The sequence below is a fragment of the Nicotiana sylvestris genome, chromosome 12 (genome assembly GCF_000393655.2).
Source record: "Nicotiana sylvestris chromosome 12, ASM39365v2, whole genome shotgun sequence".
NCBI classification, from domain to species: Eukaryota; Viridiplantae; Streptophyta; class Magnoliopsida; order Solanales; family Solanaceae; genus Nicotiana; species Nicotiana sylvestris.
This window is the reverse complement of record NC_091068.1, coordinates 140,252,470-140,264,423: the sequence shown is the minus strand read 5'-3', so window position 1 is coordinate 140,264,423 and position 11,954 is coordinate 140,252,470. Positions and strand designations below refer to the sequence as shown.

Genomic DNA, 11,954 nt, shown 5'->3' with positions numbered 1-11,954 from the left:
AATCTATCAGCTTTCCACAATACTCACATGTTAAAAAACTGGTCAATGATTATCTTTTTTACCATGTATTATTTTATCACATCGAATATATATCTTAACTTTATACTACTAGTTTGTAATTACAGCCTCGACTTAGCCAAATCACAACCATGCACTCAAAGAACCACGATCTTGAACTCGTTCCATTTTAGCCATGCTTGCTAAATATCTAAACCTCTGACATGTATCGAACCAGAAGTAGTCTAGTGTGTGCCACAAACATTCCGAAATAAACCATAATATAAAAGGTCTCATTATACTAATGGAGTTACTATAATCGAACCAAAAGTAGGCTAGCTGTATTAATAGAGGAGGAGCCAAGATTTGAAACGTGTGAGTTCATTATTCTAATTCTTTTAAGTTATCAGGTTCCAAATTAATAATTTGTGCATAATTCAATACTTTTTTCAAGAAAAATACAAAGTTTAAACAAAAGTTACTGAGTTCAGCCAAACCCGTATCCAAAAGGCTAGCTCCACCCCTAGGTGTATTGTTCACATATATAGAGTGCTCGGAATTGGCGTAATGTGACCAAAGGCCGGAGCTAGGTTTATGAGTTTACGGGTCCTAATCCCTATGGAATCTAGAAAAGACACCTCACTAGTCACTGGGTTCTTTAATGAATTTTTATTACAAATACGGGGTTTTTACCATAACTACTAGGTTCAGCGGAACTGTAGCTTCACCCTTGAAGCTATGTGAGCCCATTTATAACTTATGAAATTCAAGAACGGTGAAGAAATGATCGATGTAGAAACCTCGGCAATCGGCGAAACCAGCTGATCGGCCGAGCTGCCGATATTCATCTTCAGTGCGGTGCTTACCTTTGGCACGGTAGATTGTCATGACAAAAATGTCTCCTTCAAGAAGTGCTCGAGTTCTCTTGCTATCATCAGTATGATGCGGCAAAACTGGCTCACAAGCAATCAATTTCCCTTTCTTTGGGAGTGCGTTATAGCAACTCTTCATTATTTGCTTGCATTCATCATCTGTCCATGTTGTTAGCACCCACTGCATACAGAGACGGATTCAGAATTTAAACTTTATATGTTTAGATTCGCAATGCTACCACCTCTCATCTAATTTTATGGGTTCAAAATTTGATATTTATATATCTTTAATGATTACCTTCTACATTAGATACACCTCACTGTATATCACAACAAAAATTTAAGAACTTTTATACTTAAAAATAATGTGTACTAGTTAACTACTAGTACTACTTATTATTTAGTGATAACCATGATTGTGAAAACATGTGTTATATATTTATTATTGGGTTGGTAGAAACATCTTGTGCCGGTAAATTAATACCCACTACTATATGTCAGATTCAAATAACCCATAGCCAAATCGTACGTCCATGTGTGTTTCTAACGACAAAGTGGTCCAAGAGGCCGATGATTCAAAAATTCATCCGAGGATTTGATCAAAACAATTATGATCTTGTACTATTTGAAAGCAACAAGTCATCTAGCTCTTTCACGTGGTCGATTTCATTATTTACATACGTACCTAGAAGAAAGAGGATGAGTAAGTTTTGAAGTGACAAATGCAATTCAAAAATTGCTACTCTTCTTGTATAAATTCGTATTTCTCAAGAAATTATAACTAGCACATGAAAGAAACAAAATTCCAACTAGAAAAAATTAAGTCAATATTGTGGAGTTATTTCCTTACTTGGGAAATTAACTCAAATTAAGTAGAAACAAACTATAGTGCATAATTACCGGGAGAAATTCAAAAATAGCCGGACACAAGTGGTTATTCAAAAATAGCCACAGTTTCAAAAATAATCGAAATTTAGCCACTTTTCATGTAAAGATAAATCTGAGCAAAAACACTGTTCAAAATCCGGGAAAATACTCCATTATAATATACTGGAGATTGGAGCACCGGTGCGTGCTCCAATCTCCAGTATATTTTGCTAGAACTTTTCGCGTGTTGGACTTTCAGCATAATATGCTGGAAGTTCATACACAGGTGCACCGATCTCCAGTATATTATGCTGGAACTTTCCGCGCTGCAACAACATAGTGGCTAATTTTCGATGACTTTGCAAACGCTGACTATTTTTGAATGACCAGTCCAAAAACTACCTAACCCGTGCTATTTTGTCACAATTACCCCACAGAAGAAAAAGACAGGATTGAGAAGGTAAAAAATGGACCTTCATGAAAATAGCGTTTCCCTTTGGTACGTATTTGAACATGTCACCACCGATGTGATTTATACCTGCACGTCAAAACTTAGAGTAAATTCGGCCAACATTTTTTTTATTCAAAGATATGAAAGAGATTTAAAGTTATACGTAGTAGTCAGGCTCTTTGTCCCAATTTTTACGTCTATCTATTTAAGGTTACAGGAAAAGAATCTGGCGTACGATTTGCTAGAAATTTATACTTTGGAAAAGAAAGATTAATGTGAAACACCTATCTACATCTGTAAGTCAGGACTTATTCATCTCTAAGTTTTTTGCACGTAATTTAATAAAGATTTTAATAGTCTTAATAATAAGAAATACTATTTTCTTAGACATACATATATATATATAAAGGCCTTCGTGCTTTTAATATAACTAGTCTTATGATACGCGTTTTGCGCGTGTACACTATCTCAATAAGAAAGAACTATAAAATACTATATAAATAATATATTAAAATATTATGTTTGAGTGATAAAATAAAAGTTATTTTTTTTCTAAAATGATGAATCTTCATACAAGTTCTCAATCATTAGTTAATATATTTAACTAAAAATTTATTTTAATTTTTTAATTCAATCATTTTAAGTTCATAAGTTATCATGCTTCTTTTTCAATTTCAGCAATCACATATAATCCTTGAAAACTTAAGAATCTTTTTGATTTTTTTTTTTGAAAAATTATTCCCTAGTTCATTTTAGAAGACTCAAACAGGATTAACAAATTGATAGAAAATAATAATTTTTTTTCAAAAATAAAATGCAACTGATTTAATTTTTTAATTAATAATAAATACTATATGAATTATTTTAAACAGATTAGAAAATGAATAAATTGTTGTAACTCATTGTATAATCAAATTACATAACTTATACGAAGAAAAGGTGTTCTGAAAAAGAAAAAGAAAACAAACAACACTAAACCTAAAACTTTTTTATAAAATAAAATAGAGCACGTCAAGGACTCTTAAACAAAAAATTTCACAACAAAAAGATAATTATATGATTTTTCATATCAAAGTCCTAGATATTAGGATATTAATTAAATGTTTGTTCCTAATATTAAAAAAATAATAAATGAATATTCCTACATATAAGGAAAATAACTAAAATTACTACTCTGTCCAATATAAAATATATTATTAAAGGGTAAAAAAGACGAACGACATTTCGCTAAGGGCCTTCGTGCTTTTAATATAATATATATATATATACACGCCATTTTTCTTCCTCACTTTATTAGTAATATTCCACTAATTAGAACAATAAGAGTAGGTTCCAAAAGAAAAAAAGTAACTTCTCGTTTTTTATGACATCAAATATTATAAAACCATTAATATTTGTGATTGTGGAGAATGTATTTTAGCTACATTATTTAAGTAAATTGAAATCTTTTTATATTAAAAAGCCCCTTAAATTTTACTCCCTCCGGTCCACAATAAGTGACTGTTTTACCTTTGGCACACCAATTAAGAAAATACGAACTCCATTAGAAAAAAAAATTATTCACTAAATTAACCTTAATTAATTGTTATCTTTACACATTGGAATATGTAAATAAGGGCAAATTTTGGTAAAATAAAATTAATTTCTTCTTGATTATGTAAATGGACACTTATTTTGCACCAAAATAAAAAGGTAAAATAGTCACTTATTGTGGACCGGAGGGAGTAACATTTTTATTTCATCGTTTCTGACATGTTCTTGCAAGAAAAAAACCGTTTGTTCAAGATTATAAAAATTTTAAGGTAATTTCCGTACTTTATATTTAAAAAAAATAAAAGAGAGGGAATTAAATACAAGTGTGATCCAACTTACGAGGAATTTTGGGAGCTTTTTCAACAACCTCAGGCAAATCAAAGTTAATTCCTAGTTGAATACTTTGATGTTTCTCTAAAATCATTTTCAAGCAATCTCCACCACTTCCTCCAACGTCAACCAATGTTTTCACTCCTTGAAACCCATTATAACTCTCTAAAATTGCCTTCATAAACGGCACAGAAACTCCAGACATTGCATTTAACATTAGGTTATTCATTTCTGGTTTTTTCCCGTAGTAATTGTAAGCCGGTTCGCCATTTGCCTTAGCAAATGGCTCAGTGGACGAATCGTTGACGGCCTCGTCAACCATCGTCCACGCGCTCATTAACGCATCTTGGTGGTGCTGGAGAATGTAGGAGCCATAGGATAAGCCGTTCTTGTCTGTGACTAGGGTTTTGCCCACCTCTGTCAACGAATATCTGTAAAATAAAATAGTTTTGACTCTCAAAATCAAAATATGTCATATAAATTGGAACAGAGGAAGTACTATCTTTTCATGAACAACGTTTTCGATGAAAAATGAACTCCGTCGTACCAAACTCCACAAAGTTTGGCTTATCCCAACAAACATAAGTTTGGCTTGAATTTCTTTGATTAATCATGAAGAAGAATAAGCAGTAACTAGTTCGGCTTGAAAACGGTCAATGTTGTTTTGGTAGCTTAACTAGATGTGAATTTAACGTAAACGATGTATTTTTACACAACTAGTCTTAGGATACACGTATTGCGCGTGTACCCATATTTATGTATGTAAAAAATTATATAACTATTATAAAATATATACTTGAGTTATAAAATAAAAAAATGAAAGAAAAAAGTGTAAGTTTCTGAAAGTGAAAAATGTTGATCCTTCAGTTAAATTGATAAAAATCTTGTGTCTCTATCTAGCACAAGTATTTGCTTTGTCATGAAATGAGAGACTCAAATTAATTTATTGATTATATTAGTTGCTTAATTTGCTATAAAAAATTATTGTACTTTTTAATTTTGTCTAAGACAATTAAGAGAATATTGAACCCATATTTTCTAATGATTTTTCTATAAAAAAAAGTTGTTTAATTTGGCTTACTACATTTTTGGAAAGAATTATAGTTATGTTACCGCTAATTCATTAAATGAATTATTTATATAAGCTAAAACCTTAGATTTTCATACTTTCGTTTTCTAATATGTCCCAAAAATAAAATTCATACTTCTTTATTTAGAAATAATTTAATATTAGACTTTTTAATTTACTCTTAAAAAGATGATTTATGCCTGCATAAATATTTGTGGCTTGTTTAGACCATAAATTTTAAAACAATTCGTCTTTTTTAAACTTCATGCTTAGTTAAATACTACCAATAATTTAGGCTAAAAAGAGTAAATATTAGTGTTTCCTACATAGCTAAAATAGAAAAAAGATTTAATAAGCAAAATTTAGTTGATATCAAAGTAATTAAATGATAATTTTGTCTAAGGTAAAATATATGTTTAGAGGATAAAAAAATCAATCAATATTTTGTATTGAATTTTCATTCAAAATTAATTTCACACAATTTTAATCGACATTTTTACTCTTTAAAAATAAATTTTATACTGGATAAAATTCTATAAATATTCTAAAGAGTAACATATGAGGTATTATAATTATATTAATTAATTCTAAAGATTTAAATATTAAGACTTCCTACATTATTAAATAAGGAAATCTGTAGGAAGATTTACTTAAAACTAACTTAAAATTTCTTATAAATTACAGTTTATTGCTATTAATTTCAATTTATAAATTAGAGTATCATATATATGCTTTACTTATCCAATATTGTAATTGAGCTTTTGATTTGATATAACTATATATTACAACATGTAAAAAAACTTAAAGTATATTGTAATATTTATTATTATAATAAATTATTATTATTTTCAAATGTAGGCATGTTGTTTGTAAACTTACTTAAAGATACTTTTTTGCTAATGTGTCTCTATATGTTTCGTTTAGATGGTATATATAGTTAACTTCAATATTTAAAGACTTAAAATAGATCTATTATGATAAGTAAATATATAATGTACATATAAGGAGAAGCTATTAATTTACACGAGTAAAATAAGAAAAATATTTATGTAATCTAAATGTTAGGAATTTATTCAAAGTTCAAATAAGGAAAATTTAATAATAAAAATTTTAGTTGATTTTGAAGTCCTAAATAATAGGAAATTAACTTAAATTACAGTATTGTCCAACATAAAATCTATTCTTGAAGGGTAAAAAAGGCAAACGACATTTCGCTAAAAGCCTTCGTGCTTTTAATATAGTGTAGATAGATAGATTAAGTAGGCGTTTAGACATAAGAAATGTGAGATTTGAAAAAAAAAATAAATTTAATTAAATTGAAAGAAATGTATTTGAAAATTAAAATTGTGTTTGGACATACATTTTACTTGAAAAAATATTACAGTTTTGTGAGAGAAAAGCGTTGTTTACTTGGAAAAAAAAGGAAAAAAAATCACTTTTTTAAAAATTTGAAACTCATCTCAAATTTTTTTGAAACGCATCTCCAAAATTTTAATTAAAAATATAACCAAACAATGTTTTAACGATAAGTTTCGGAAAAAAGGAAAAAAAAAAAATTATGGACAAACGGATACCTTCTTTGAGGGCCGTCATCAACTATGTGCTCAGCAAATACATCATAGCTCGTGAGCATGCGTAAAATCCTTTGCAGATTCTCAGCATCACCGCCACCGGCACCACCGCCGCCTTCGGAACCGCTTATTTTAGCGAGAATTTCGGTGGGAGAGAGCGGCGCGTTTGATCCACCTTCCCAAATAGCATCAGCTACTTTAAGCCTAACAACGGCATTTAGAGACATAGGTACACTTATCATGTTGGCTAATTCCATTATAGCCAACCTTGCATTATTGTTATTATTCCTAGGAAGGTCTTATGGAGCTGCTTAGAGGATAAAGGGGTCCCGAGTAACTATATTAGGGTGATTAAAGACATGTATGATGGAGCTAAGACTCGGGTTAGGACAGTAGGAGGCGACTCTGAACACTTTCCAGTTATTACGGGGTTGCACCAAGGGTCTGCGCTCAGCCCATTCCTATTTGCCCTGGTGATGGATGCACTGACTCATCATATTCAAGGGGAGGTTCCATGGTGCATGCTATTTGCTGATGACATTATTCTAATTGACGAGACAAGAGGCGGCGTCAACGAGAGGCTAGAGATTTGGAGACATGCTCTTGAGTCTAAAGGTTTCAAGTTGAGTAGGACGAAGACGGAATACCTCGAGTGCAAATTTGGAGTTGAGCCGACGGAAGCGGGAGTTGAAGTGAGGCTTGACTCTCAAGTCATTCCCAAGAAAGGTAGTTTCAAGTACCTTGGATCGGTTATTCAGGGGATCGGGGAGATTGACGAGGATGTCACACACCGTATAGGGGTGGGGTGGATGAAGTGGAGGTTAGCGTCGGGAGTCTTGTGTGACAAGAAAGTGCCACCGTTACTAAAAGGTAAGTTTTATAGAGCAGTGGTTAGGCCTGCCATGTTATATGGAACTGAATGTTGGCCGGTAAAGAACTCACACATCCAGAAGATGAAAGTAGCAGAGATGAGGATGTTGAGGTGGATGTGCGGGCATACAAGGATGGATAAGATTAGGAATGAAGATATTCGAGAGAAGGTGGGCGTGGCCCCCATGGAGGACAAGATGCGGGAAGTAAGACTCAGATGGTTCGGGCACATTCAGAGGAGGAGCACTGATGCACCGGTGAGGAGGTGTGAGCGACTGGCTGTAGTGGGCACGCGGAGAGGTAGAGGGCGACCTAAGAAGTATTGGGGAGAGGTGATCAGACAGGACATGGCGCGACTTAGGATTACTGAGGACATGGCCCTTGACAGAGAATTATGGAGGTCGAGCATTAAGGTTGTAGGTTAGGGGAAAGTTGTGAATATTTCTACAACACAATAGAGTGAGACTAGCTAGTTAGGAGTTAGACTAAGAATATCATTGGTCGTCTATTGATGCAGGGCTTTACCTGCTAGTTTTACTATACCAGCCATTTATTTCGTATTTCGTATTCTGTATTTCATAGCTCTTATATTGCTGTTATTGTATTATGCATTTTTTATGGTACTAATATATCGGCTCCTGTTACTTTTTTTTGAGCCGAAGGTCTCCTGGAAACAGCCTCTCTACCCTTCGGGGTAGGGGTAAGGTCTGCGTACATATTACCCCACTTGGGAATGACTTGAGAGTTAAAAAAATTCATTTGCATCCGAAAATTGTAATTATGTTACATAAATGTCACGCCCCGAACCTGGTCCTGGACGTAATACAACACCGGTGTCTAATTACATGTGACAGAGTGAACCAACTAGCTGGTTGAATCAACATATGATATCATAACATACTGAATGTGGAAGATAAACTAAACACATGCTGATATACTGAAAGTCTGAATGATATAAATGTAACATTCCTCAAATCTGTAGAAATTTCAAAACTCGCAAAATATATAATTTAATTTTTTTTGTCTAAAATTATACTTCTATTACGGATTTAAACCCTTGTGATTGATTTTGAATTACTTCTCTATTTATAAATAATTGGATATACAATTAGAGAAATATTAATAATTTTAATATTATTGATTATTAAAAGCGTGTATCATTAATTATTAGTTAAGTTTAAAAAAAGGTCTGAAGCCCATAAAATGGGCTTTTGGAAAATAAAGGCTTCAAAGCCTTAAGAGAAACAGAACCTTAGGTTCTGTCATTCACGCAAAAGGGCTGGAAAAGAAGGCAACTTTGTAGATATTCAAAACAACAACAAAAATATAGATTTTCAAGGAGCAAGAATAAGGCAGCGTATAGGGCATTGTGAGAGCTATTTCGTACGACCTCTTTAGGCCACGACTGAGGTAATTTTTTTTATGGAATTGTAAGCTATAACATCATTATACACTAGAATCTAACACCCTAAAGGGGTGAATTCATAAGAAAGTTTTACAAAGCCTCAAGAACACCCATCAAGTACGAGTTAAGTTTTTGGTGTTACAAGATAAATTCTTCACTTCTATTTGTTGCTACAACGGGTTAAGGTTGTTAGAGATATTAAAGAATTGTTAGAACAAGACCTCATCCCAAAACCTAAAAATTTAGAAGTTGAACCTAAAGTTTTTAGAGTTGAGAAAAGATTAATACTTTGGGAAAGTTGGATACTTATTGTGACTTATTGTTGTAGTATTTGATCGTTGACTTGCTTACAAGAATTGGAACTTTAATTGTTGCTTTAAAGGAGAAATTGAGGTGAGTGGATATAACCCTTTACTAAAGTGGTTCTACTCAAAAAAACATGCCCACAAAGTATTTGATAAAATGCTTTAAAGACTCAACATGTACTTAATTGGAACGAGTGAATACATGTTGACTAAGTATATTCTAGTTAAAGCTTATATATTTTACTTGAGAAGCATAATTGTCTATTTTCATATTTTTATGTTTTATTACATGATCATACATGTTAAAGTTTCAAGAGTTAGATAGAACTTTTAGAAATACTTTGAGTAATTTAATTTCATGCTTATGTTATGCATACACTCGAGAATATTATTATGAATACTGATGTATCACTTTCAAACAAGATTTAGACTTGAAAAGTCACAAGAAGAAGTTCTAGAAAGAAAAGATTTTTGGGAGTATACTTTTGTCACGACCCAAACTGGAGGGCCATGACTAGCACCCGACCATACTTGCCGAGCACCAACGTACATTTTATCTAACCTTCTTTATTATATTTTAGGGCTGATGAGATCAATATAAATGGTAGATATGGATCATGGACAACCAACCATAAAATATGATGGCATGAACATACATAACATGGGATGACTAGACAATCAAGAAACTATACATATATGGTACGAGCTACCACGCTACCATGAAAGACTATACAACAAAAACCAGCCGACAAGGCATACCAAACTATACATGAGTCGACACCTGTCTATGAGCCTCTAAAGGAACATAAGTGCTGCAACATAGCCGAAACAGGGCCCCGACATACCCATAATGTCTATAACAAAAATGCATACCAAGTCCGAGGCAAGTCCGGAGAAGGGATCTCGCCAATCACCGCTGAACTGGACAGCCTACTGCGGTGGGGGAGCTGCACCTACCTGTCTATCAGGACCTGCAGCACGACATGCAGCGTCCACAAATAAAAGGACGTCAGTACGAATAAAGTACTGAGTATGTAAGGCAAGGAACCATAAATACGATCAGTAATGTAAGCAAGGATAGAGAATATACAACCTGTAACATCTTAGTACCTCTGAGGGCTACTTACATGAAATGCATGATACATATGTATAAATACATAAACCTTTAAAGCATTCGCCTCTGTGGGCATCATCATCATCATATCGTACCCGGCCATAATAGGCTCGGTAGAATCGTACCCGGCCACGTGGAGCTCGGTAAAACCCAACTGATCAGTGGTTGCACAATAGGTGCCGTACCCGGCCAACTATAGCGTGGCTCGGTAGAGTAAAATAGATACATATATATAATGCATGCTCGACTCATGGAATCACATTCTAAACCTTTCGGAGTGACGTAAGGTCGGTATCCTCTGTACACGTTATTAGGACTAACTCTTCACTATGAACCTTATAAGAATCAGGAAGTACCAACAACATTGATAACATAAGAATAAGAGAAGCAACATTAACATCAATCGTTCCATAAGAGGGAAAACAATGTAAGTACTGCTAGCTTCTAAGAGTAGAGTATCTTGGAAGCTCGTTCATTACATTATGTACAATCGGAGTCGTGCAAAAGAAGGAAAGGGATAGCCTCACATACCTTGTATATACTGCCCCAATCTCAAGCTATGCAATTGTCAAAACTCCTTAGTCTACAATAAGAGAAACGATACTATCGTTATCATTTAAGCGTCATAACTATTATGTATCGACCACAACCTATTTTACGATGAAACGGACAGCACCTCCCCTATATATATGACCTCACACCATTCAAAACAGTCACCAAACAGCCCAAACAACATCAATAATAAACATATTGAGCCTCCCAAAATAGTCCACACACAGCCTAATCACTCCATACATACGACGACCACCGTAGTCGTGTCAAACAACCTGGAAATGTTACGAATAACTATCAGCCCATAACCCTACATATATATGGTGTTTCTCCACACCCTTCCTCCTCCAAAACTCCACAAGATAGTAGTAAAATACGCAGCCCAACAACAACGCAAAACAGTCCACAAAACAATAACATTACTACCAAGCCTTTCGATATATATCTCACAAGTTCTAGCTTCAATGGCTTAGCCGCAACTTGGATAATCTTAAATACATATAGAGTAAGAGGTTCCTTACCTTTATACAGAAAGAACAACTCCAATTTGACCTTAAATTTAGATGAAATATCCCTCCAATGCTGCCACAACAACAAAAAGCGAAACTAGCGATCAATTAGTGTTTTTCGGCACTAGAATCACTTTAGAAGGCTTGAAATCACCTAGGATTGATATTAAGAACATGAGGGAGTATTTACAGAATATAAAACCTTTAAAACAACCTCCCACACGAGCTGGAATGACACAAAAATGAGCAACAACAAGAAGAACAAGAGATTTACTAGCGCCACGGAATTCCCGACGCTTGATTTGTGTTGTTTGTCCTTTTTTTTTGTGTCTTAAATCTTGAGAGAACCTTGAGAGGATGTTCCTAGGGTTCTAAGGTATGAAAATAGTAAGAATAAATGACTTAAAACGGGTTGGAGGCATCCTATATAGGTCCAAATATCTTAAACCGCCTTAGGGGCCCCCATAGAGAGGTGCTTGGCGCAGTCTCGCGAAAATACGAATATCTCT

General features: G+C 33.7%; 1 protein-coding gene across 1 annotated transcript; it reads right to left on the bottom strand.

Moving 5' to 3' along the window:
• Positions 1–408: 408 nt before the first annotated feature.
• Positions 409–6,976, bottom strand: LOC104235765 (nicotinate N-methyltransferase 1). Its single transcript, XM_070164984.1, has 4 exons — positions 6,694–6,976; positions 4,060–4,481; positions 2,210–2,274; positions 409–1,050 (listed from the first exon to the last, which is right to left on the bottom strand). Exons 1-4 carry the CDS (start codon positions 6,945–6,947, stop codon positions 748–750), a joined length of 1,044 nt encoding a protein of 347 aa, XP_070021085.1. The 5' UTR covers positions 6,948–6,976; the 3' UTR covers positions 409–747.
• Between the last annotated feature and the right edge of the window lie 4,978 nt (positions 6,977–11,954).

What these genes read in the sequence shown, in the direction of transcription:
- LOC104235765 (XM_070164984.1), bottom strand. Translation starts at nt 6,947, where the DNA reads ATGGAATTAGCCAACATGATAAGTGTACCTATGTCTCTAAATGCCGTT. An exon ending in GATGACGGCCCTCAAAGAAG is followed by an intron (nt 4,482 to 6,693) that starts GTATCCGTTTGT and finishes TTTATTTTACAG; the next exon opens with ATATTCGTTGACAGAGGTGG. An exon ending in AAAAGCTCCCAAAATTCCTC is followed by an intron (nt 2,275 to 4,059) that starts GTAAGTTGGATC and finishes TTTGACGTGCAG; the next exon opens with GTATAAATCACATCGGTGGT.